The sequence below is a fragment of the Pelophylax lessonae genome, assembly GCF_965119305.1.
Source record: "Pelophylax lessonae genome assembly, chromosome: 8".
In the NCBI taxonomy this organism is placed as follows: Eukaryota; Metazoa; Chordata; class Amphibia; order Anura; family Ranidae; genus Pelophylax; species Pelophylax lessonae.
The window spans coordinates 164,761,519-164,789,029 of record NC_138775.1 but is presented as its reverse complement, the minus strand read 5'-3'; the positions used below and the strand labels follow the sequence as shown (position 1 = coordinate 164,789,029).

Below are 27,511 nucleotides of genomic sequence, written 5' to 3'. Positions count from 1 at the left end.
TATGGGCATATACCCAGTGGTAAATGAAGCTGTCCTCTCCTCTCCTTCATGCCTACTAACCAGCTAAACACAATAGAGGCAGGATATTTCATCTTGATTGATGGAGGCTTCACCTCCCTGTTATTCTAAGTCACAGACTGGAGGGGTGTGACATAGCCTGTGACTAGCAGAAATCCACCCACACCCTGTTATTGCCAAAAAAATAAAGATTTGATTTCAAATATATATGTGTATGCCAATTTAAAATAATTTATTGACATTAATTATTTATTTTCATTCTGAATTCGGAACGCAATTTTTTTTTTTTTTAACACGTGACCAGCCAGCGGCAGAGGACTAGAAGCTCCTCCTGCCTCTGTTTCCCTACAGACAGGCTGGGAAAGAGCTAGGTCACGTGACAGCTGTATATTAATTAGAAAAAAGATTCTTAGATTTTTTTTTTTTTTGATTAATTAAAATAGTTCCAGTGCCATCATCCACATACAGAAAGAGAAGTGATAATGTAAATTTAACAGTGTGTGTACTGTTTAATATCAAAGAAACGCACAAAATTAGGCTTTACTGGCAGGGAGGCAACTCTGCTGGGGTCCAAATTTTGTTTATAATGGAATACCCATTCAAACCACTGAGCATGTGTTTTATATACTCGAGACTTGAGACATCATCAGTTAAATGTTCTAATAGCATGGTCATATTGTGGAAGTATCAGGTAAAATAAAATGTTATTTTAATATTATCGTTTTCTTTTTGAACACAGGTAGATGATCAAATGAAGCTTTTACAGAATTGTTGGAGTGAGCTACTTATTCTAGATCACATATTCCGGCAAGTTCTACATAGCAAGGAAGGCTCAATACTTCTAGTTACGGGACAGCAGGTAAGTGATGACTATGGACTCCACCCGTGTTACACTTCATATGTTTTGGTGGTATAAATGGTTATTGTCTCCTATTTACCTGGTCTCTAAATAAAAAGGGTGTATAGACAACAATATAGAGATTTTAGTTTGAAATTCAGTGAAGATAGGCAATACCCTTAGGTATTTACACTGGCTACAGACTGGATATTTGCTTAGGGTAGATCTGTCTTTGTGGACTACATCAAAATATTGAAACCAATGTCCCTGACCAAGTTCTGTAAGGACTGTGTACATTTTTTTGATTAACTAGGTTGTCTTTTTTTTCCATTTGTTATTGTGTCACCCCACTAATCAATAAAATGTACCCTGATATTGTTAAAGGAAAGTTTAGTGTATTATAGTGAGGGTACATTTTTAGTTAATATTTCAGTGTTAATCTAACTTATGTCATTTGTTTATGGATGGTTTTCATACTTGTCCATGCTTGCTCCCCATATTTTTGTTATTGTATTAAGTATAGACATTTTTAGATAAACCACTAGATGGAGCTCTCAGCTGCTCGGTTCGGTTATTCATTCTCCTTCTCAAAAGAGCGCTATTGCAAACAATACTGGATTCTAATAGGTGTATGTGGTTTATACATATTTCTATTTTACCTCTCCATTTGGATGCTAATCAAGCTGTCTAACAAATGTGGCAGTGAAAGGGACACACTGCCAGGGGTTCTTGAGTAGTTTCACTGAGAGTTACTTATAAAAAGAAGATTTCAGCTGTGGCAACATACGCGGACCATTGTAAGCACCTGTAGTAGTGTTAAACTTTATCCAAATCCCTAACACTTTCTCCAGACAGCTTGGCTTGTGTGTATACATAGAGAAAATTGGAATAAAGACACCAGAATTAAAAAAAAATTATATATATATATAGAAATATAGAAATATATATATATATATATATATATATATATATGTATATATATATGTATATATATATATATATATATATATATATATATATACATATAAATATAAATATATATATATATTAAACATATTTAGTGCATATGTTTATATATATGTATGTATGTATATATGTATATATGTATATATATATATATATATATATATATATATATATATATATATATATATATATATATATATCTTTTACACATATTTGGTGAATATAGTTAAATATATAAATATATATACAGTATATATATATATATATATTTATTTTTTGTTTTTTTGTAGTGATCCTGCATCATATGGCAGGAAAAGATATCAGCCACATAGGCAATGTGCTGTTTTCAAAGGGTGGGCAGGCTTAAAGGGGTTGATTTACTAAAGGCAAATAGACTGTGCAGGTAAAGCTTCACTTTGCAAAGAATACCCAATCACTTGCAAGGCAAATCTAAAAGAAACAGCATTTTTAGTTGCACATGATTGGAGGATGGAAGTCAGCAGAGTTTCTGCTCATTTACTAAGCTCTGGAGTAACTGCACACCCCTAATTGTTATAAGGAATAATAAAGCATAACCATTGCACAGCAAAGCACAAAGTAGAGCCAGGTTGTGTAATTAGTCAGGACCCACTTACACTTGTGCATTGCAGCAATGCACACTAAAATACATGCGTTATTTCCTATTTCTGCAAGGCATGGCAACATACCTGCTCTATGTGAAGTGTATTGCGGTGTCATTCATTGTGAATGGCATCCCAATACATTGAACAGCAGAGCTAAACACACAATTCCCCACAGCGCACCAGATGCAGATACCATGCATTGTGGTGTGCTGCATTGCTAAAAAAAGAGTAATTTACAGCACAAATGCTAACACTGAGGGGTTGATTTAGTAAAGGCAAATAGACTGTGCATCTTGCAAAGGGCAGTTACACTATGCAAGTGCAGTTGCTCCAGAGCTTAGTAAATGAGGTAAAGCTTCACTTTGCAAAGTTCAACCAATCACATGCAAGCAAAATACACTGCGCATACGAATGCAGTGGAACTCTGTGCTATGATTATATGCAAACTAGATAAATAGCCGTATCCAGTGCTGGGAGAAAGTCATCTAGAGCCCAGTGCCAAGATCATAAACAGCGCCCCCTCCCCCCAAAATGTATGAGCATGGGGTGGATTTACTAAAGGCAAACAGGTTGTGCACTTTGCAAAGTGCAGTTCCTCCAGAGCTTAGTAAAAGAGGTAAACCTTCACTTTGCAAAGAGTACCCATTCACATTCAAGAAAAATTAAAAAAAAAATGAATTTTTGCTTGCACATGATTGGATGATGGAAGTCAGCAGAGATTCTGCTCATTTACCAAGCTGTGGAGCAATGGCTCTTGCAGAGGGCAACTGCACTTTCCAAAGTGCACAGTCTATTTGCCTTTAGTAAATCAACCCCATAGTACACAGAACATGCAGGCAACAATCATTTATGATCACAGGTACTTTTAAACAGACATAAAGCAATACGTATGCATGGGAGTCAGTGCTTGCATACAAAGACATGAGAGTTTACTTAGAATGCAGGATAAGCACCAACTTGTTGTGGCTATTCCGGGACTCGCTCATACAGCACTGCAACAGGTGCACATTGTCACAGCTGTCACGGACACACTGAACCTGTCACCTGTTTTCATGCTTACATTTCACAGGCAGAACTTGGGGTGACCTTATGACTTTGACATGTTTATAGGGTTAAAGGGTCAGTCCTACTGGATAGTAATTTCATGGGACTGACATGTATAATGAGATAAAGGGTCAATTAAACATAGGTACAGTGACAGGCTTAATGGGTTAAAGGTCAATCTAATATGGAAGCACACTGACCTGATGAATCATTTGTCTGGGTCAAGTCAACATATTAGCAATGGCCTCCTGACAGCCGCATATTCCAGGTTGGAAGGGTCTGGTGGATATGATGACCAAGCTAAACTGACATGCTCGTTGCAGTGGGTCAGCTCTGTATTATAGAAAAATGACAAAGGAGTTGATATAATGGTATAAAAAATTAAGTAAATTATGCTAGATGATTGGCCAAACATTAATTTAGGTAAAACTACCTACAGGCGGTCCCCGGGCTACAAACAAGATAGGGTCTGTAGGTTTGTTCTTAAGTTGAATTTGTTTGTAAGTAGGAACAGGAAAATTTTTTAGGTGTAGCTCCAGCCAAAGAAATCATTTTTAAGCTTTTTGGATAGCATAGGGAAGGGTTAAGGTTTGTTTTGCTGTCTGTGCCCCTGGTAAGATTTCACCTCACTTTCTGTCCCTGTGACGATTGGATTTTGAAAAAAAGCTTCAGGGGGAGACACCTTTTCCCCATGATAGCTCTTACAGGAGTGAATTACCTTTCCTATCGGAGATTTTCTCTCACTTCCTGTTGTCTCCCTCCGTATGTAGCTTCCTAGGGGAGATTTTCTCTCACTTCCTGTTGTCTCCCTCCGTATGTAGCTTCCTAGGGGAGATTTTCTCTCACTTCCTGTTGTCTCCCTCCGTATGTAGCTTCCTAGGGGAGATTTTCTCTCACTTCCTGCTGTCTCCCTTCGAATGTAGGAGTAGGAGTCGTTTGTAAGTCGGATGTTTGTAACCCAGGGACCACCAGTAATGAGAAAAGGGTTAGAAAAAAGGCCCCAATGTGTCCAATCACAGCAGGAGCAGTTCCCTGGCGGCGCGCATGCGTGCCCCAGACCTGGAAATTTAAATGACGTACAGGTATGTGATTTCGCTGCTGCAATATATGTACAGTGGGTACGGAAAGTATTCAGACCCGCTTAAATTTTTCACTCTTTGTTATATTGCAGCCATTTGCTAAAATCATTTAAGTTCATTCTTCTTCCTCATGAATGTACACATAGCACCCCATACTGACAGAAAAACACAGAATTGTTGACATTGTTGCAGATTTATTAAAAAAGAAAAACTGAAATATCACATGGTCCTAAGTATTCAGACCCTTTGCTCAGTATTTAGTAGAAGCCCCCTTTTGATCTAATACAGCCAGGAGTCTTTTTGGGAAAGATGCAACAAGTCTTTCACACCTGGATTTGGGGATCCTCTGCCATTCCTCCTTGCAGATCCTCTCCAGTTCTGTCAGGTTGGATGGTAAACGTTGGTGGACAGCCATTTTTAGGTCTCTCCAGAGATGCTCAATTGGGTTTAAGTCAGGGCTCTGGCTGGGCCATTCAAGAACAGTCACGGAGTTGTTGTGAAGCCACTCCTTCGTTATTTTAGCTGTGTGCTTAGGGTCATTGTCTTGTTGGAAGGTAAACCTTCGGCCCAGTCTGAGGTCCAGAGCACTTTGAAGAAGGTTTTTGTCCAGGATATCCCTGTACTTGGCCGCATTCATCTTTCCCTTGATTGCAACCAGTCGCCCTGTCCCTGCAGCTGAAAAACACCCCCACAGCATGATGCTGCCACCACCATGCTTCACTGTTGGGACTGTATTGGACAGGTGATGAGCAGTGCCTGGTTTTCTCCACACATACCGCTTAGAATTAAGGCCAAAAAGTTCTATTTTGGTCTCATAAGACCAGAGAATCTTATTTCTCACCATCTTGGAGTCCTTCAGGTGTTTTTTAGCAAACTCCATGCGGGTTTTCATGTGTCTTACACTGAGGAGAGGCTTCCGTCGGGCCACTCTGCCATAAAGCCCCGACTGGTGGAGGGCTGCAGTGATGGTTGACTTTCTACAACTTTCTCCCATCTCCTGACTGCATCTCTGGAGCTCAGCCACAGTGATCTTTGGGTTCTTCTTTACCTCTCTCACCAAGGCTCTTCTCCCCCGATAGCTCAGTTTGGCCGGACGGCCAGCTCTAGGAAGGGTTCTGGTCGTCCCAAACGTCTTCCATTTGAGGATTATGGAGGCCACTGTGCTCTTAGGAACCTTAAGTGCAGCAGAAATCTTTTTGTAACCTTGGCCAGATCTGTGCCTTGCCACAATTCTGTCTCTGAGCTCTTCAGGCAGTTCCTTTGACCTCATGATTCTCATTTGCTCTGACATGCATTGTGATCTGGAAGGTCTTATATAGACAGGTGTGTGGCTTTCCTAATCAAGTCCAATCAGTATAATCAAACACAGCTGGACTCAAATGAAGGTGTAGAACCATCTCAAGGATGATCAGAAGAAATGGAAAGCACCTGAGTTAAATATATGAGTGTCACAGCAAAGGGTCTGAATACTTAGGACCATGTGATATTTCAGTTTTTCTTTTTTAATAAATCTGCAACAATGTCAACAATTCTGTGTTTTTCTGTCAGTATGGGGTGCTATGTGTACATTCATGAGGAAGAAGAATGAACTTAAATGATTTTAGCAAATGGCTGCAATATAAAAAAGAGTGAAAAATTTAAGGGGGTCTGAATACTTTCCGTACCCACTGTATATGTCACCCCCCTAGACCTGGTGAAAAATAAGTAATAATCCTGGATCATGGTCAATGAATGCCTTTCGGCAATATTACTCCACAAACAGGCTTATTTTGATAAAGTCTGGAAGCCCAGGATTGATAATTTATCAGAATTCCATATGAAGTATTATCAGTAATGCTGGCCATACACTATACGAAAAATCGTTCAAACTCATTTTCGAAAAACAAACACTCGGCCATGAAAGCAAACGATAGTGCCATCATGTAATGACTGATAAATTGTTCAATGGACATAAATTAATCCATTTTTGGTTCATTTTTAACATATACCTAGGGCAAACAGTTTGGACGAGAAACACATTAAACTTTCAATTTATCGTTTGTTCGGCAGAAAATTTCCAAACTGGTCCTTCGTTTTTTTTGGCTCAAAAGGTCACAACTGATTACCGATTTGTGCCCATTAACTGGCCAAAAAGTGAATGAACTGGCCAAATTTAACAGAATTTCGGCCAATTTTTCATATAGTGTATGGCCGGCATTAGCCAAGCACTGGTAAGATGGGGTGCACTCTTTTCCTCACTTTATTCTCCTCCCCCTCCCCTTCTCATCTTTCTTCTTTTCTAGTTTCGCATTTTCTTTTTATTATATGTTTCGTTTAATCTGCCAGTGAGCTATACAATAAAAAAACCTTATACCACAAATGAGGGGTGGGTGAGGATATGACAGAGCGGTGACGGCCCTTACGGTTTTCTGCTGCGCCCTTCCATCCCCATTGAGTTCATAACTCATGGGGACCTATGCAACAGATTTCTAGTCTTATCATTCCATTTTCCCTCTCTCTCTCTCTCTCCAAATTGCACTTACAGGAGCGACAGGGAACATGGGCACAGGTATACTCCTTTCTTTTTATATCTTTTTGGTAAATATTTTTGAGTGAAGTTATGTAAAGGCCGGTTCACACTGCAGCGACGCTACTTCGCACCGCGACCTCGGAGCGGCCGCCACGGACTTCATAACATTGAAGTCTATGGCGGTCGCCTCCGGGTCGCCCCAAAGAAGCTCAGGACCCTTTTTCTAGGTCGGAGCGACTTGTGTCACTCCTATTAGAACGGGTCCGCAGCTTCCCTATGGGAGGCGACCTGCGGCGACCTGTGAGGCGACCAGGTCGCCTCACAGGTCGCCCTAGTGTGAACCGGCACTAAGAGGTGTGCTCATTGAAATATATTCATAGGTTACACCTTCAATATTTCTTGAACCTTAATATATTGGTATTATACACTGCCTGGCCACAAAAAAAGAAGTCACCATCTGGAATTAACTAAGCAAATAACTAAACTAAGAATGCAGTAACTATCCTATTGGATAGTTACTGTTTGTGCCCAAAGAATGAGGTCAGCTGACTACCTGAATATACTGAATGACCAGGATATTCCATCAATAGATTTTTTCTTCCCTGATGGCACGGGCATGTTCCAAGATGACAATGTCAGGATTTATCGGGCTCAAATTATGAAAGAGTGGTTCTGGGAGCATGAGACATCATTTTCACACATGGATTGGCCACCACAGATTCCAGAACCTAACACCATTGAGAATCTTTGGGATGTGCTGGAGAAGGCTTTGTGTAATGGTCCAACCCTCCCATCATTAATACAAGGTCTTGGTGAAAATTTAATGCAACACTGGACGGAACTAAATCTGGTGACATTGCAGAAGCTTATCCAAACAATGCCACAGAGAATGCGTGCCGTAATCAAAGCTAACAAAATATTAGAGAGTGTGACCATTTTTTTTTTTTTTTTGGTGGTGACTTTTTTTTTGGCCAGGCAGTGTATGTTAAGCATACTTCCTTTCCCATATTTATAAGTATTAGAAACGTGTAATCCTTTTTGAATCTTCAATAAAAACTATAAAATAATATAAACTGGAAAAGAAAATTAAAACACAAAATAGCTCCACTCCTAATTCACCCCCACGTCGTAAAACATCACATTTATGGATTACATCCGCACCTAAGGCACGAGCACCAAACAAGCAAGTGTGTGCAATGTCATTCAGATTTTTAGTGATTAAGAATCTGTGAAAATGGTAGAGTGGTACTTAATCTTTGTCCCCAGAAGACCGACTCAATCTCATTTTGATGATTTATGCTTCCTGTTTGCAACATTTTTTTATATTGGATGGGAAAAATGTCTTCTAAATTAAAAGGTGAACTTTGACTTGGGCTTTACCACTTTGCTTTGTTATGTAAAAATCACATCATGCGGTCTTCACATTGACACAGATGGCTAAAACATTTCAGCAAATAGATTGACAAGCAGATTGGAAAACTATGCCCAACACAGGGCTTGATTTACATCCCAGTAGCACAGGAGATCTGATGTCTTAAGCCCCACCCATTACCAGGCCACACTCCTGTTGTGCCGCTTGCCGACCGCCGCACTACTATTTACTGCGGCGGTCAGCCCCTCACAGGCAAAGCGACGTAGGACTACGTCGCTAGCCTGTGAGGCTCTAGGGAGCGAGCGCTCCCGCTCCCACGCGGTCACGGACCCCCCCGCGCGTGTGCCTGGCGGACCCGATGTCCGCCGGGCACTCGCGATCTTCTGTTACACCGGAAGAAAGGCAGGCGGCTAATGTAAACAAAGCCGCCTGTCATTCTTCCCTGTGTAAGAATGGAGATCACACGGTTCTACTATGTAGGACCATTGATCTCTGTTCTTACACTAGTAGCCACAGCCAATCACAGTTAGAAACACGCCCCTAGGGACACACTTAACCCCTCCCTCTCCAATAAAGTTAACTCCTTCACTGCCAGTGTCATTTTTACAGTAACAGTGCATATGTATAGCACTGATTACTGCAGTAATGTCACTGGTAACCCCAAAAGTGTCAAAAATATCAGTCAAGGGTCCGATCTGTCCTCTGCAATGTCGCAGTCCCGCAAAAAAAATCGCAGACCGCCGCCATTACTCGTTAAAAAAAAGAACAACAAAAATCTTTCCCTTAGTTATTAAACGCAATAAATTTTGCGCAAACCAATCAAAATACGCTTTTTGCGATTTTTTTACCAAACATATGTAGCATAAAACAAATTGGCGTAAAATGTTAAAAAATTTAGATTTTTAATTTTTTTTGGAATTTCATATAAAAAAATGTGAAAAATATTGTGTATTTTTGCAAAATTTATGCTCTTTTTTTGTTTATAGCGCATGATCAAAAAAATCGCACAGGTGATCAAATACCACCAAAAGAAAGCTCTGTTTATGGGAAAAAAAGGACGTCAAATTTGTTTAGGTACAGTGTCACACGACCGCGCAATTGTCCGTTAAAGTCACGCCGTGCCGAATCGCAAAATAGGCCCTGGTCAGGAAGGGGGTAAAATCTTCCGGGGCTTAAGTGGTTAAAGTAGATCTTCAATGCATCTGAGCACCACAAACCAAAAAACACTACTTACTTCATTTGTAATATTCAAAGCAAACTCCCCCTTCCATCCACGTCTCCATGCTTTATTTTCTTGATAGATTAATTTGAAAAACAACCCCATAGCATTTCTGGCTGTAGCCATCTTGAGTAAGGGCAAATGAGCCATGTAACATTTACTTCCTGGGATCCATCTGCCCTTAGCTCAAGCATACATGCAGAAAAAGGGTGCTTACCTGAAAAAAACCCTCCTCTTCTCCTCGACTCTTGAAGACTCCTGGGATGTATGACATCATATGCCTAGGCAAGAAACCAGGAAGTAATTGAAGAGATTTTAAAAATGTAAAACAAGTAAATATGATATACTTTTCTATCTATTTACTAATGCTAGCAGCGTGAGGAAAAAAATAATAAATGTTGATTGGGAGAGTGAAGTTCCACCGTAAATCATTTTTTTCTCTTAATCGCTGTTATCTAGTGTACAAAAAATAAAATGACCATTTGTATGTAACAACTGGTTCAGAGGTACCTAGTGTTAAACAGCAGTTGGATTTTGCCACTTTAGCTACCTTACCTTTTTATGTTATATGGACCAGAAACATTTATTACAAGTTAGCTATGGGGCTATTTGTTTGGTAAAAACGTTGTCACTACTTAAAGTGTTAGTAAACCCACAGCAGTAAAATCAGTCTGTATATGCAGTAAAGCATTCTTGTTCTACTAACGGTGGAACCTAAGGGGTAATCATTTGCATTGTGTAAAAAGGCTGTTTGATCCTGTATTCTCTGATCCTCCTCTTCTTTTACTGTTCCCAATTCATCTTCTGATAAGAAAGAGCCCTTGGAGGCACTCTGCACATGCTCACCTGTTGTGTATTGGTAGGCAAGGTGCATGTGATCAGCACAGGGCCAATCAGCACTATCCAGACAGAGGATCAGTGGTCCTGCAGCATTATAGGACAATCAGAGGAGAATGAAAACCCCTCCTTCAAACTTTAACCAGTGCTCAGCCAGACACTTATAGAAGTCACAAGACTGCTATATACAGTACTGCTGATGAGAAAAGGTATTTAGCAGCTTTTACTTACTAAAATAATTGCTTTTCTATGTTCTGCTTACTGTGGGAGACCAGATATAGTGCCTGCAGGGTCCTGGGTTTAGTAACACTTTAAAATGGAGTAATACATACATAGCTTTTTTAGGAAACACATTTTTCTTTCAGCAATATTGTCTTGCACTTTCAAAAATAATTTGTGGAAGTTGTTTGCGGACCGTTTATAGAGGAACTGCTTTCAGAATCCTTGCAACACAGACCTGGACCCAGTTACCCAATGACAGAACCTTAAACACCCCTTTTATAGTGAAACCTATGGTCACAAGCCTACTGTGCTTCCTGGAAAAATTGCCCCCTAGATAACCTTAAAGCGGAGTTTCAGACGTTTTTGTGTTTATTCAAAGTCAGCAGCTACAAAAAATGTAGCTGAAATTAGATATAAGAGATGGCGCTCAGTATGCATGTTCAGTGTTGCTATCCCCATACATCGTCACCACATTAACTTTACGGGTTTTTGTGTATTCTCTGTGAAGGGACATTCCAGGACTTCATCATCTTGGAGTAGCGCCAGAACTTTTTGGTAATAGTTACAAAAAATGTAGCACCTGACTTTTAATAAGCACACACTCACCTGTCCCATGATCCAGCAATGCGGCCGCCCGAAACATCGGTTCTCTCCGTCGCCTCTCCCTGGCGCCGGCATCACAAGTGAGGGCAGCCAGCTGTGACAGCTTGAGGCTTCACAGCCGGGTGCACACTGCGCATGCGCGAGTCGCGAGTGGCCAGGCAATCTTCTGGGACCTGTGACGTGTCCCAGAAGATTACAGGGAGGAAGGGGGAGAGGAGAACTTCCGCTCTAGCCACCTAGGCGGCCCGAGCTGAAGTGGGAGCTGGTACCTGTCAAATCTACCTCCCTTTTGGGTGGAACTCCGCTTTAAAGCGTTTGTTAACCCAACACTTCATATTTCTGGTACTTGTATGATAAAGTATCCCATTCTCTTTGTATTACTTCCTTTATGTGAAATCCCTGGTGTTCCTGCCAGTCCCTCTGCTCTCCTAATAAAAACTGACAACACTAAGAAGGAGAGCACACTGTGGTCAGTTCTCTAGCTATGCTGGTGGGAACGCAATCTGCTTTCCTCAGACACGTCCCCCCCCCTTCACGGTCATTCACTGGGAAGCTCAGTGTGCTGCTGCTTCTCCCCCCAGCTCCTATGCAGCTGAGCACAAAGGGAATGTGATCACTTATATGAAAGGGGAGAAAAATGTATTTATTTATTTATTTATTTTATATCTCTATACAAAAATGTTTTGCCTTTTACTTCTATTTTAAACTGAATAGGTAGTTTTACAAGGCGATCGTTTACAATCGCTTTAATCTGACAGTATTACCAGTCAGTTCTCTCCCCTCCTCTGTGCCTAGAAATATGAATGGCCAGCCAGTTTAAGGTAAATGCCTCCTGTTTGTGTCCCCATAGAGAAGATAATATTTGGCCAGGTAACATTGATACTCGAACCATACCATTTTATATAATACATTTTTTTTTCCTTATTTTCAGTCATATTGAACAATGCTTTGGCACTGCTTTTGGAGAGTATAAAAGCCTCTTATTACCGTGGTTATTCTGTGTTATATAGTTTTCCCAAATTCAGCAAAACTGTTGTGTAGGCAGATCAAAGGTGTAAATAAATTTGTTCTTTATATTCAGGGAGCACATACTTAGAATCATGGCGCTGGAGTGATCATATTTACATAGCTCCCAACTGTCCCTGATTTCCAGGGACTGTCCCTGATTTGGAACAAAGTCCCTCTGTCCTCCCCTTTTGTCCCTCATTTTGGTCTTATCTATATAGTTGTATACAAAATATACTTTTTATCTATCAAAAGATGTTTCCCAGTGCTAAACCTTTCATCCAATTTCAAAATTGCTGCATTTGTGAATTCCAAAAGCCAGTATAAAGGAACAGTAGCGGTTAAAAAGCACATGTAGAGGCGCGTGTCCAAGATGGTGGCGGGAGCAGATGTGTAAGAGCTGAGCTCTGTTGCCTGATCCTGCTTTGACCCGTGATTTTGGAGCAAAAATCGGTGCAGACACACTACTCGATTCCGGGAGGCTTACCAGATGATGACGGGAGGTCAGCGGAGGACTGGGACACGTAGAACACCAAAAGAGACGATGAGTGATTCCCAAGACACTGCACACGTGGCCAGCATGGCGACTCAGTTGACCAGGTTGAGACAGACCCTGATCTGTTTCAGGCCCCAATGCAGGTTGCCAGTCTACCCTTACTAAGAAAATAGATGCCCTACTGATGGATATTGGCCTGATCAGGAGAGACGTTTAACAGTTAAACTTTGATTGTAACGAAGGATGATGCCCCCGAGAATCTCCCGGGCGATCTCTCCAGAGCTTCTTGTGTACGAAAGGCAACGTGACTGACTCTATGTGCTCTTTGAATTACTTTTAATATCCTCAGTTCTCCCCCTTTTAATTTTTTCCTTGGTTCTTGTTTAGATGTATGTTTGGACACATCACAGGGCTTGAAATTGTGGAGATTATCTAGATATTAGATTTTGGATGAGAAGATAGAACCCCAAATGGTTAGGGATCTTTCTGACTATTGGTTGCGCAGCTCTGGGACGGCCTCCCCTGAAGTGGTTTGGGATGCCTTCAAGGCATTCACTAGGGGACAATATAACTCTCATATGAATAGGGCCAGACGTGACTCCCAGGCTGCCCTACTCGTGGCGGAAACACGGCCAGTAAATTGAGGGTTGATATGCTACCTCCATGGTGGGAACAGTATACAAAGATATGCTTCTAGCATATAGGGATGTTTCTTTACATAGAGTCGATACTTCCCATAGGGCCCTTCTACACCAGTTCCAGAGAGTGTTTGATTAAGGGGGGTGTGGCAGGGGGGTGTGTCCTATGCCTACATACTTTTGCTAATGTGGTGTCCCTCATTCCTATTTCAAGGTATCGAGGTAAGTATTTACTTTGGGAGTGCATATAACTATATTGGGGTTAAACTACTAAAGTTGTAGAGACTGATCAATTATCTTAGGAAATAAGGCGTAACTGTGTTCTTTTTTAATATCCAATCATCTGCAAGGGCAATAAAAAAAAAAACAGGAATTTTGCTTCTACGTAATTGGATGATTGAAGTGAATCATACTGCATTAGGCTCAGTATACATTCATATTATTAAGTGAACAGTCCTACTTATTTAAGCCTAGTACACATTATTAGATATTGGGACGAACAATCATTTATTTATTTTCCCAATATTTTGTATCATGTTCAAAATGAGAATGCCATTAATGGTACGAAATTTTTAGAACCACACAGGAAAACTTACCACTTATGTAGATACGTCCCAGCGTAAAATCGGGAGTGTGATGTGCATGTGACCCTTCTAATCATAGTAAAAACAATATTATTGAGTAAAATCAAAAATAGTATTAATACTAATAATCATAACAACAACAACAAAGATTCATAACCCTTTATTTGTAGTCCAAGAGATAATGGGGTGGATTTACTAAAGGCAAATAGACTGTGTACTTTGTAAGTGCAGTTGCTCCAGATCTTAGTAAATGAGGTAAAGCTTTACTTTGCGAAAAATACCCAATCGCATGCAAGGAAACTTAAAAAAAAAAGGAAAACAGCATTTTTGCTTGCACATGATTGGATCATGAAGTCAGCAGAGCTTCTGCTCATTTACTAAGCTTTGGAACAACTGCACTTTGCAAAGTCAAAGTCTATTTGCCTTTAGTAAATCAACCCCAATGAGTAACTGTAAACTGCTATTCACTTATCACTATCACAGAAATTTCAGTTTATATCTCCTTAATAAAATATTTTATTACCCTGTATAAGATAATTATTTTGTGTTTACGAAAAATTATTTTCGTTGCTATCTTCTTCCGGGTAGTACTTTGTTGCCAAACATGCGCAGTCTTGATCATCTGATTTTTTTTTTTTCGAATACTGTACTAAATAAATGAAAAACGTTCGTTCTGGGAGCTAACAAGATAAATTTTCCAACCCTTTGGAAATTTTTCTTCTGAACAGTAACATTGGCTCTCAAAAGCAGTACACTAACAAACAGAAAATCAAACAATCGTTCTGAATATGCATATTTTCGTCCAATTTTTTAATAATATGAAATATTATTATTATTATTATTTATTATTATTATACAGGATTTATATAGTGCCAACAATTTGCACAGCTCTTTATAAATCAGCCTCTGCGTGTAAACTGCCCATGTGTTCTTAGTGCATCTCCAGTAGGTGTGTTTGAGACTCTTTGGCTTGTATAATTGTTAGCTCGGGAATTAATAGTCTCAGAACAGCAGGTTACCAGTAAACAAACAATGCCAGGATGAAATACAAAGGGGTTTGGCAGGTCTGCTGAATCCTCTGTATGTGTTTAAATACTTAAACTTTCTGTTTGACTAAAATATACTTTGATAACAGTATTAGCAGACTTGAGTAAAAAAAAAAAAAAAAATAGGTAAAACGGAAGCTGAACTTATTTTATGAGTAACGTTATGGGTGTATTTGTGGCTAAGCGACTAAACCTTTATATTGAGACATCTATTGAAAACATACTAAAATAAAAAACAAAAACAGTACTGCAATCAGTAAGTCCTGATTCACACATATGCGATGTCAGACAACACATGTGATTCGCAGCGCACTGCCCTGCAAATCACAGGCGATGTCTGTGCATTGCGAATTCAGCCATACAGATTGTATGGCTAAATTTGCATCGCATTCAGACCAAAGTTGAACAAGACCCTTTTTTCGGTCCGCACCAGAATTCATGTCCGAATTGACAGTTCGCACTGCGATATGCAAACTGATCTGGGGGTTTTGTTAACTTTGAATTGTTACCCCCGGTGGATTTGCAGGGTTCCGGCATTGCATATGTGTGAACCCGCACTAAATGTATAACATGTACAGCTGTAAATATGAAGTTCATAGATACATTACAATAAGTAAGCACTGTCACCCTAGGACAGGAAATGTTTTACTGGCAGGATCATGAGATGAAAATAAAGAAACAAGCCAGTAAAAAAAACTATTGCAGCCACCACATCTAATGATATCCCTCTAAAGAGTTTTTACTGATATACATGACCCCTTTGAGAAGCTTTACCTTTTTTTTTTCCTTTCCCAAAGTCCATGCAGGACATAAGAAACATTTCTCCACGAGGGCAAAAGAAAAAAAAAATTTAACAAAACGGTAAGGGGCTGGAGCCTCTGTAATTTTATTTAGGAACTCAAAGAACAGTAGAAGTGTAGCGCTACCCCTGAATGAGCCATTTGATAATTTTGGGTTCTCTGTTTTGCAACTCGTCTCCAAGAACCACCTCAGCCCCTCTGATGCACACCTAGTTGAATCAAAATTAACTGCAAGCGCGTATAAAGACATAAGCAAATACCTTTACCCTGCCTGTGGGTTATCACTAGAAAATAAACACACACCTGCTTAGTGGTAAATGTTCATAATCAAGTAAATGGCAGAGAGAGCTGAACTGTATGAACAGAACAGCTTTGCATAGTTTGCATAGTTTCATAGTTTGCAACATAAAAAACTCATAGTGTGTACCAGGCTTAAGATCAGGTTCTATACCACTAACTGATATCAGTATGTGACTTATTAAATCAGCAATAAACAATGTAAACAAACGTTGAATGCACTAGGTGTGATACTACTACTACTCTGACTTCTAAGAGATTGGCTGGGGCATGATGCAGCATCTCATAAGAGGTACCTGTTAACTCAGCAAAGTGGGGAAATAGGTCTCTGAATAGCAACAGTTAGAGGGAGAATTTTTAGTTCTGTCTCTTCAGCTGGCTAAACGTTGGGGTCCAGTAATTGTTGGTGCACTCAAGTGTAATCAACAGGCCTGCAGACAGTAGTATGGCTATAGGGCAGCTGGTTATGTAGTTTCCCAAAGCTTAGTCTCTACAGGAGGAATCAAGCAAAGACCTCAAGGCACTCTCACCAGATCAAGCAACACGACAACAGTGATCTCTCTGGCTAGAAATCCACTCACTCTGGGTTGCCTATGGCAACTCAGGTAGGCAGTGTAAGGAGAAAAAGCCGCACTCCGAGTTGAAGATGAAGATGAATAAAAATTTGTTTATTTGTATCAAAAAAATTATAAAAACATCTCAAAGTACATCCATAATAGCCAGAGACACAGGGGGGGTGCACAGCGGTTGATGCGTTTCACGGAAAACGTCCGCTTAGTCGTAACCAGACTCTGCCTCTCTGCATTCAGGTCACAGCCTTGTTCTCTCTGGCTTCCCAGTGGCTCAGTTTATCTCTCTCTTGGAATGGAGCCCCACAGCACGGTCCTCTTACACTTTCTGTCCCTCCCTGTAGAATTAGCCTGGCAAAGTTCTTCTGTTTCCTCCTCCTCTGAGTATGGCATGCTGTGAGCTGTAGTTTAGAGCCCCATAATCTTCAATTGGCAGCGCTACCTTCATCATCCTCTCCTCTGTATTGATTGGTCCTAGTCTGTCTTTTTCCTGGAGGGAGTGGGAAGTAGCAGAGCAGGCAGCAAACAGGGAAGACACAGACCCTGCCGCTGCACCTACGCTAAGCACAGCTGATCCAAATCCCCAGCGTGTCGTCTGCGGGAAGGGGGGGTGGGATCTACACACACAGTACCATGAAAGCAGGTGCAGGGCCAGCAGAGCTACAAACGTCTAAGGCTGGGAATAGATTATGCAATTTTCTCACCTTCAAACACAGCTGGAAGGAAAATAAAAAAAAATACTTAATTTCACCATCAACACAGTCAGTGTCAATGGAGGTTTCCCTGCTATAGCTCCTGGCAGTGATTGTATGGAAAAAAACCGACAGGCTGGATGTACTGAAGTCATTCATTAGATCAACTTCAGTACAACCAGCCTATCTATAGATAGATCCAAATTTGACTAATTTTCAATCTGTGTATGGCTGGTTTTCCAGAGGTTCTATTTCTTCCCATCTATCCAAAACTAAGAACAAACATCTTTTAACTAGAATTTCACAATAAAATAAGACATTCTAAGATTGTCACATTCGTAATTTACATCAGCTCATCTCCATTAAGGGAACCATTGTTGTGTCTTTGAATTCACAAGTTGGGCCATACTTTTAAATCTTATGCTTTTCTGATGAATTGACTCTTTTCAGTTCAGTATCAGTTCTAGTCACAAATCCCAAACGCCTAGTTAGTGAATCGTGTTATGCACCCCTGATCAAACAAATCTGTATGTACATATTCAGAAGAATTGAAAAATTATGATTCTCTGGAAAAGAAATTATGATTCTCTGGTCGATTCACCAGTATTTTTTTCTGGACAGACTTATTCACCTCTAAATATAATGATATAATATCATGATAATAAAAAAAAAACTTGTTAGATTAGCTCCTGCTTTTAATTGCAAATTCTTACAAGAAAATCTCCAGACAATCCCACTCAAACGGTGGGGGTGGCAGGCGCATATAATTATGGAAATTAGCCATCAATACATATAAAAAATTCATCTTGCATGGTCTGGCTGAGTGACAGGTAAGAGGGGGGAAAGATGTACCATGATTATATTGCTGTAGATGCACTTTTAAGTTTCAATTGCTGGTATTCTTGCATGTACTTTTGAGCAACTAAAAGAAAAAAAAAATCTAGGCTTAAAATTACATAGGAAAAGAATATGTCAATAATTAAAAAATAAGGATGCAATCTGATACACTAAAGCTGATTTACTAAAACTGGAGGGTGCAAAATCTAGTGCAGCTGTGCATGGCAGCCAATCAGCTTCTACCTGCAGCTTGTTCAATTAAGCATTGACGAAAACACTGGAAGCTCATTGGTTTCTATGCAGAGCTGATTTTGCATGCTCCGGTTTTAGTAAATAAACCCCTATATTTGATATTTAACAAATCATTTTTATAAAGCTTTATATGCACTAGGCACATTTTTTAGGGGAGAATAGTTTCCTAGAATATGCAGTAGCTGAACGAATCAAGTAGCGGTGTTAGTTTTTTAGCACCTTAGTACAAAAAATGATCCTTCTTTTTTAACTATAAATGTTAGAAAGTTTGAAAATGTACCTTTACCAGCCCACGAACTGCATTCCTAAAATGTGTATGTCTCTGCATTTGGTTTTTAGAATTCAGCTTTAAGCAGAATGACTGTGATTACAACTTTGGAGGCTGAGCTTAGAAAAAGGAGGCCAATGACAAGGGACTAATCACCAGTATGGCCTGTGGTCCCCTTGCAGCTGATCATAGGCTTTGTTCTGCACATTGTCTCTATATGGGGTGGCCATCTTGCTAGAGGCAAGGCTTTGCTTCCTTATGTCAGAGACAATTGCAAGAAGAACAGTGAGCAACACAGCAATGGTTTTACCAAATCCCACTTTGGACTAGCAGTCATAGGTGAAAGTACCTTAATCTCACACTGCAGATATATACCGTTGAGATTGTAGGCCCAAGCATACCTGGGCATCTTCACATCTCAGGCAGTGAACTGCTTTCTTTTAAGAAGAATTTCAGAAATGGTATATTTTTCAGGATACTGCTTAGGCAGAATTATCATTTCTAAATGTTCCCTATAACATGGAAGATCTCCTTTTAGAGTTTAGTTCTGCTTTAGGTCCTGCATTCAATGTGATGCATGTGATGCATTCAGAGAATTTGTTGCAAACTGAAAACAGAGGTAGACCTTCAAATTAAAAATATATTATTAAACTTTGTTATTTAATTGACTTACATTTGGTTGAACTTTTATAACATAGATATAACCAAATTTATTTTAAAATATTTGTTGCCGATAACCAGTGTCATTCACTTATAGATACATTTCTCATAAACCTAAAAAAAAAAAAAAAAAAAAAAAAACTAAATATTCTTTATTTACTATTACTATTTACAGAAACTATCTCTGGTATTAGAAATATGCCCTGTATTAAAGTAAGTTTGCTAGTAAAAATTGCAAGATAAAATAAGTACTAGTTTGTAGGCACCATAATTAGTAGGTACTCAAACAACCTTGCTTGGTCCCCTATTACCTGATCCACTTATTGCTAGGCCAGAGCACTTTAGGAAGGCAGTAGAGAGAAAGAAGCTGATATGGAGAAGGTAGGGACATGTTTAATGCTGGCCATATACACTGCGGTTTTCATATGCAGTGCAGATGGATAAATCTCCCGCTCCGGCCAATGCTTTTCTACCCGGCTCTGCTAGACTGGAGAAGGGGAATTTCAGGAGCTGAAATTCGAACAGTGCATAGCCAGCTTTAGACTTTGCATATATTTAAATGTGAAAAAAAATTCCGCACTATCCCTGTGTATTACTACCTATTACTCAACTCTATATACTATAGGAAGCAGCTAGCACCACTATGCATCCAACCACCTGTACAAAATTTGCATATAATAACTTTCATAAAGCTGGTTTTGGCATACCACTTTTTTTTATCAGTATAGGTACTCTTTAAGTATGTGCCACTAGCTGAATAATTTTATTGCAATAGAAGTCTTGTAAATACCAGAACCAGGTGGTTCCTGCAGTGCCAGACTTTCTGCTACATGAATTACAGCTTATAAAAAAGCCCTTATACTTGCATAAAGCTGGCCATAGATGGTTTGAATCTCGGTTGCTCAGCAGGAGCAGCCGAGGTTCGATCTATGTATGGCCAGGCTAATTGCACCATCCATCTTTTGACTTGAGTAGAACCAGCATGTTTGATTTCTAGCATGCGATTACTGCCGGGAGAACACAATAGCTCTGCAGGATTCCCCCATCAACATTGACTTTGTTGATGAGGAATTAGACATTTTTTTTTCTGCTACCCGGAGTTCTGCCAAAAACTCCAACTCGTCAAAATCTCCAACCACGTGACTTCTGTGGACTCTATAGCAGCAATAATTGGAGATTTCAACGAGTTGGTGTTTTCACAGAACACTGGGTAAAAAATGTCACTGCCTTGGAGGCGGCCATGTTGTTGGTTACTAGCGGGCAGACTAATAACGTCCACTCATTATATTGTGTACCCTAGTGTATACACTGCCGGTGTTCTGTGAAAACACCAACTCGTCGAAATCTCCAATTATTGCTGCTGTAGAGTCAGTGGAAGTGACGTGGTTGGAGATTTTGGCGAGCTGGAGTTTTCGGCAGAACACCGGCTTTAGAAGTAATTTGCCAACAAATTTCTATGAAGTCTCAGTAGAGACATCCTCCGTTCCTTTTCTTGCTAGGCAGATAAGTCATTAGTAAGGAAAGAAGACATTAGCCTCCTGCTGCTGGCTGTCACCTTGTGAGCTACTAGAAGGGTACAATATTCCAATAGTCTCTGCAAGTGATCACTGGGGGAAGAAATGTGTCCTTGTGCCAGGGCAGACTGGTGACATAATTCCATAAAGATGCTTCTTTCAGGCCCAGACCCAGTCACTTGACTGAAGTTCGTGGAGTACTTTGGTATTGTAGTTTTTTACTGTTATTGTTTGTCATTTAAAGCGTAGCCCCACCCAAAAGGGTGCTTATCTGCCTCCTCCCCCCTCCAATGCCACATTTGGCACCTTTCGGGGGGGACTGGGTACCTGGTTTTGACAGGTAACTGCTCCCACTTCCGGGTGATGTCACCGTGGCGAGATTACCCAAAAGTCCCCCCCCCCCTCTCTACTTCCCTCTGCTGCTGGGCCATTCACAAAGCGCTTCACTGCCAGTTTCTCTTATAAGCAACGGAGGCGGCAGCACCTGAGAGCCGATTGAAAAGTCGGCTGGGGTTAAGACACCGCGGGATCCCTGGACAGGTAAGTGTCCTAATATTAAAATTCAGCAGCTACAGTATTTGTAATTTTTTTCTGATGGAGCCTGGACCTCCTCTTTAATTATTTTGTTGCTGCATATTGTGGCAGGTTAGTGTTTATCTTCTTTCACTATAGATAATATCATCATTCCAAGGAAGGTTGTTGGTATCTTACATTTTTATTTACCTTGATAATAACGTCTGACCTTAGTAATTATCATAGTTGCACATAGACTTTGGTTTCCTGTTCTTATTCATTGTATATTTTTTCAGGTGGATTATTCTGTCATCGTGTCTCAGGCTGGTACCACGCTAAACAACCTCATGAGCCATGCACAGGATTTGGTGGCCAAGCTACGATCGTTACAGTTCGATCTGAGAGAGTTTGTGTGTCTAAAATTCTTGGTGCTCTTCAGTCTGGGTAGGTGTTAAGAATTATATGTACGCTTTATGGACCTGTTCTTGTAAATAGTATGCAATTTCACCGTAATGTAGTACACCTTTAAAACATATATATTTTTTATAGTATGGTCAGTTTGATCAGTTACTTCAGATCTGTGAAAAAAAGAACTTTGCATGCAAGCTTATGTGTATAAAGAAAGATATGTAAGATATGTCACATAGAGCAGAACAATAAGGGGTCACAGTTCAAATATCCTGAGCTTCTTCATGGCAATGAATTGCTACATCTAATTCTAATTCTAAGTTTTTATTTTTTACATAAATCAGCTTGTGTTCAGTTTAGTGGTCATGTATACACAACAGCAAGCCCCAGACATGCAAGAAATTTAGTGCAGTATGCTTTATCTACTACAACTATATGTGTATACGTCTTCTTTATACACAGCAGAAAAAAATGTTATTTTCATCTAAAAGCATACTGTATATACAATGTTAAGATACAGGTATCTGCTTAGCTTTTTGCATTATAGGGTGACAGTTCAAGTGTGTGATCTTAATTTAAACGGGCAAGAGCTCCACTAGATTTTGATAAAAAATGTAGCTCTTTATTTACAAAAATGTTGACTAAACCAGTGGTGGCTAACTTACTAGACATTGGAGGACTCTAGAGTGGCCTCTGATGTCAGAGGACTGCAAATAATATTTAGTTTACTGGATATAATGATACAAAAGACTGTCAGAGATTGTAGAGATGTTACAGATGATGGTTGTGTTAATTTACTTTGTGTGTATATATACACTATATTGTCAAACGTAGTGGGACACCTGCCTTTATACGCACATGAACTTTAATGGCAACCTAGTCATAGTCCGTAGGATTTAATATTGAGGTGGCCCATCCTTGCAGCTATACCAGCTTCAACTCTTCTGGGAAGGCTGTCCACAAGGTTTAGGAGTGTATCTATGGGAATGTTTGACCATTCTTCCAGAAGCGCATTTGTGGGGTCAGGCATTTTGGAATGGAAGGCCTGGCTCGCAGTCTCCGCTCTAATTTATCCCAAAGGTGTTCTATAAGGTTGAGATCAGGACTGTGCAGGCTAGTCGAGTTCCTTCACCCCAAACTCGCTCATCCATGTCTTTATGGCATTCAGCTTCAGCTTGTATAAGAGCAGTGTCTAAAATAAATCAAAAACGAAGGGAGGAGAAAGTGCCTTCTAAGTGTAGTGTTAGGAAATACTTTATTGTTAAAATGACATTTGGCAACTCACATTTTTTAATATGAGGTTCGCTCATCACAAGTGAATAGTCCCCTGGTGTGTACATCCCTGGTTCGTCTCTCTGTGGCTGGTCTCTATCAGATGTGTGTGCTCCAGAGCCAACAAATGGTCTCTCCACTTCGCCAGGTGGAAGTGACATAGAGATGAGGAGGACAGAGGGTATGGCTATGCGTTTCGGAGCATGCACACTCCTTTAATAAGGCTTGATACAGACACCAAGGAATTTTTAGGTTGTGATGACCAAACCTCATATTTAGATATGTGGGTTGCCAATTGTTATTTTAACTATAAAGTATGTCCTAACACTACACATAGAAGGCGCTTTCCCTTTCTTTTTTTTTTCATTTATTTCAGAGATTGCTTGGGTCAGCAGCCACAAGTGTAAAAAGCACATTGATTATTAGGACTTTTTCAGAGATTTTAGCTTTGACTTTCATACTAGTTTTTATTGTCATCCCCTTGGTGTCTTTTTCCTGGTTGTGCCATCCACTCCTTTGCTAATTAAAGCAGTGTGAACAGAAAGGTTTGACAAAGCATTGCAACTTGAAGCTTTGTTGAAGCTTTTAAAGTACCATTTAACTACAGTTTGTAAACGTTGAACACAGATCCTAATGGGGGTGTTGATTACCACTTTAAGCAAGCTGCTAGCAGGTTTCAGCAGGCTTTCAACAAGCTTTAAAAGTGCCGTTCTCACTGCTCTTATGGTAGGTGTGCGCGCAGGGTGTTCTTGTTGTGCCTGGGCACACCCAAATCATCCTGTGCGACGCAGATTCCTCCTGCTGAACGCCCCTACCCCGTGGCAGCTGAGGTTACAGAGAAAGGGACTGAGGAATCTCTGTCCCCTGGCGCTTCTTAGTCACTTTCTCTGCTATTATACCAAAACCTCTCAATGGGGCTCCTAACAAATTGTAAAAAATAAAATTAAAAATAAAAATATTTTTAAAAAAAATTTAAAAAAATAAATACAATTGTAAAAAGTAATAAAATAAAATCCACTGCTCTACTGACACCATCCACTGCTCTACTGCACATGTGTGTTTGAGCTTTGCAGTGCACACCGTAATGCAAAAGGCTGCGCACACCTATGGCTCTTCTACAAGCTGAAGCTCGTGTGAAACTGGTCTTACAGTAATTTTTATATACATTTTCTTCACAATTACAGTAATTTGACTTTAAATAAGGCATTTTCAAAATATAAGTGATATCTTTTACTACAGTTTTAGCAAAGTGATGTAAAAAGTACAGTGATACAGACAATAATTTAATGTACACTTATTCCATTAACAAATACATAGTTACATAAGTTTTAATTCGCTGCATAATGTTTGTGTATTGATAATCTATGAACATTACACTCATAAAGGACATTATTTGGAACAAAAAGACCAGCAATACCAATCATTTCTTCCTCTTTCTTTGCTAAAGTGCTCCCTATTGTATCTTCTTCAAATGTATAAATAAATTATGTGTGTTCATTCTCTGGTAAAAAGTTTTGCAGTGTCACTAGACAGATAGGAGTCCCGCTCTATGACCAATGATGGATGGCAATCTAAACACTTTATCAATGAACAAATAATTACCTGGGCAATATTGATCTGTCAGTCTTTAGGAGCCAGCTCTGGTTCTAAATGATAACTTATGTCATTCTAAAACTCATGTAGGCAGCCAGTTATCTTACCATTTCCAATACCTACAACCTGCCAATGTCTCTAGGAGACTTTTGCATTGTGCACTTTCAACAATCCCATAATAATATATAGCAGACATCATGTACTTGTTAAATGAAATAACATCACTGCAGAATTCTCCATACCAGTTAATTGGATTGGATTGGATTTTCATCTTGTAGTTGTCTCTTGACAAAAGGATAATTAGGCTTACAATGTCTTGTTTATCAGAGTTGCACAAATGTCTTGAATGATAAAATGGAGGAAAGTGATGGCAGAAATGCTATGTCGAAAAACTCCAGTGAGGATGCTGGTTTCTACCTACTTATCTACCTAACATAAGTTAAAATGATAGAAATACTGTATTACCTCATTCTTGTATGAAATTATTTGTATTTGTTGGCTTGCGTTGAAAGCCAGATGCAAGCGTAGACATTTTCCGTGTATTGTCACCCCTTCAGGTTAGCATCATGTAAATTTGTGTGACCTTATGTTTTGCTGTGAGACAACATCATACTGTGAAGTGGGTGAGCTCAGACACACTTAAGTGTGGAACGTGTTGGCTGTTCGAAAATATTTTTTTTTATATAATACTGTACAAACTGGTGTGGCGCTCCCATCCTTTCAAAACTCCCCTTAAAATAAGGTGACCAGATTTTTAAAATGAAATCCGGGGACATTTTTGTTTATTGGCAAATGGCACAGGCTGCTTAATACACAGAACACTGGGCACAGGACCACATAATACACAGAGCACTGGGTACAGGACCACATAATACACAGAGCACTGGGCACAGGACCACGTAATACACAGAGTGCTGGGTACAGGACCACATAATACACAGAACACTGGGCACAGGACCACATAATACACAGAGAAACTGGGTACAGGACCACATAATACACAGAGCGCTGGGCACAGGACCACATAATACACAGAGCACTGGGCACAGGACCACATAATACACAGAGCACTGGGTAAAGAACCACATAATACACAGAGCACTGGGCACAGGACCACATAATACACAGAGTGTTGGGTACAGGACCACATAATACACAGAGCACTGGGCACAGGACCACATAATACACAGAGCGCTGGGCACAGGACCACATAATACACAGAGCCCTAGGTACAGGACTGCATAATACACAGAGCACTGGGCACAGGACTACATAATACACAGAGCGCTGGGTATAGGACTACATAATACACAGAGCGCTGGGTACAGGACTGCATAATCATCAGGGCGGTGGGTACAGGACTACATAACACATAGAGCGCTGGGCACAGGACTGAATAATACACAGAGCGCTGGGTAAAAAACTGCATAATACACAGAGCATTGGGCACAGGACTGCATAACACACAGAGCGCTGGGTACAGGACTGCATAATAAACAGGGCGGTGGGTACAGGACTGCATAACACATAGAGCACAGATACAAAAAGGGTACCCCCAATGGTTTGGGACTTTATATGCCACTAAAACACTGAAAAATTGGACAATAAAGTATAAAAATTACATTTTATTAAATAAAGAAACACAGAGCACTGGGCACAGGACTGAATAATACACAGAGCGCTGGGTACAAAACTGCATAATACACAGAGCATTGGGCACAGGACTGCATAACACACAGAGCACTGGGCACAGGACTACATAATATACAGAGTAGTCGGCATTCGAGCCACCAGGCTATTTCTCAGCCAGCATGGGATGCCCTGTCTATGGTATTCTGGCCCTGAATCCAGGCACAAAACCGGGGACATGCTTGGCCTGGGGACAGTGTTCTCAGTCCAGGGACTGTCCCCAGAAATCGGGGACGTCTGGTCACCCTACCTTAAAAGCATAGTTCACCTTTACCAAAAAACCTGCCTATGGTAAGGGTTGTTTGTAGATTAAAACAAACTGTGCAACTCCGATTAAAGATGAATAATGTCCTTTCTATAGATGTAGGCCATTTACATACCTTATGAAGCCTGACTGGAGTACTTCCAGGACTTTTCTAAGTGAGGCCTAGTGGTCACTGCTCACTTCCACCATCACAGGAATGAGCTCTGATTCAAATCCCCTCACATACTCTTTCTCTCCCGTGATGCTGTAACCCTGAGCTTAGCATTTAAGAGCTCACTCCTGTGATGATGGAAGTGAGCAGTGATGATTAGGCCTCACTTAGCAAAGTCCTGGGAGTATTTATCAACGTCCTGGGAGTATTCCAGTCAGGCTTCATAAGGTGCGTAAAGGACCTACACCTATATGCAAGGGTATTATTCAACTTTAGTCAGAGATGCACAGTGTGTTTTTATCTACAGATGCCCCTTATCTGCATAAGCACTTTTGTGTTAAAGGCAAACTATCACTTTAACCACTTCAGCCCCCAAGGTTCTACCCCCTTAATGACCAGGCCATTTTTTTCTGATACCGCACTGCATTATTTTAAATGACAATTGCGCAGTCGTACATGTACGTTAGGCAGTCGGCAAGTGGTTAAACAAGCTGGGATTATATAGCAAGTGAACATATGCTGTGTTCATTTTCCCTTTGCAAGCAAAATGTTCTTGATTTTCTGTATATGACTGTGTGTGCTCATGTGCTTTTCCTCAAGGGAAAATGACCTTGCTTGTTCTCTGGGATGCA

General features: G+C 40.1%; 1 protein-coding gene across 3 annotated transcripts in view; it reads left to right on the top strand.

The window, feature by feature from the left end:
- The window catches only part of NR5A2 (nuclear receptor subfamily 5 group A member 2), a 198,842-nt gene that overhangs the window by 147,580 nt on the left and 23,751 nt on the right, over positions 1-27,511 (top strand). For all 3 annotated transcript variants that reach the window (XM_082264774.1, XM_082264775.1, XM_082264776.1), the window contains exons 5-6: positions 758-877; positions 21,798-21,945. In XM_082264774.1, the coding sequence (XP_082120900.1) occupies positions 758-877; positions 21,798-21,945 (268 nt within the window). The remainder of the gene's footprint in view (positions 1-757; positions 878-21,797; positions 21,946-27,511) is intronic.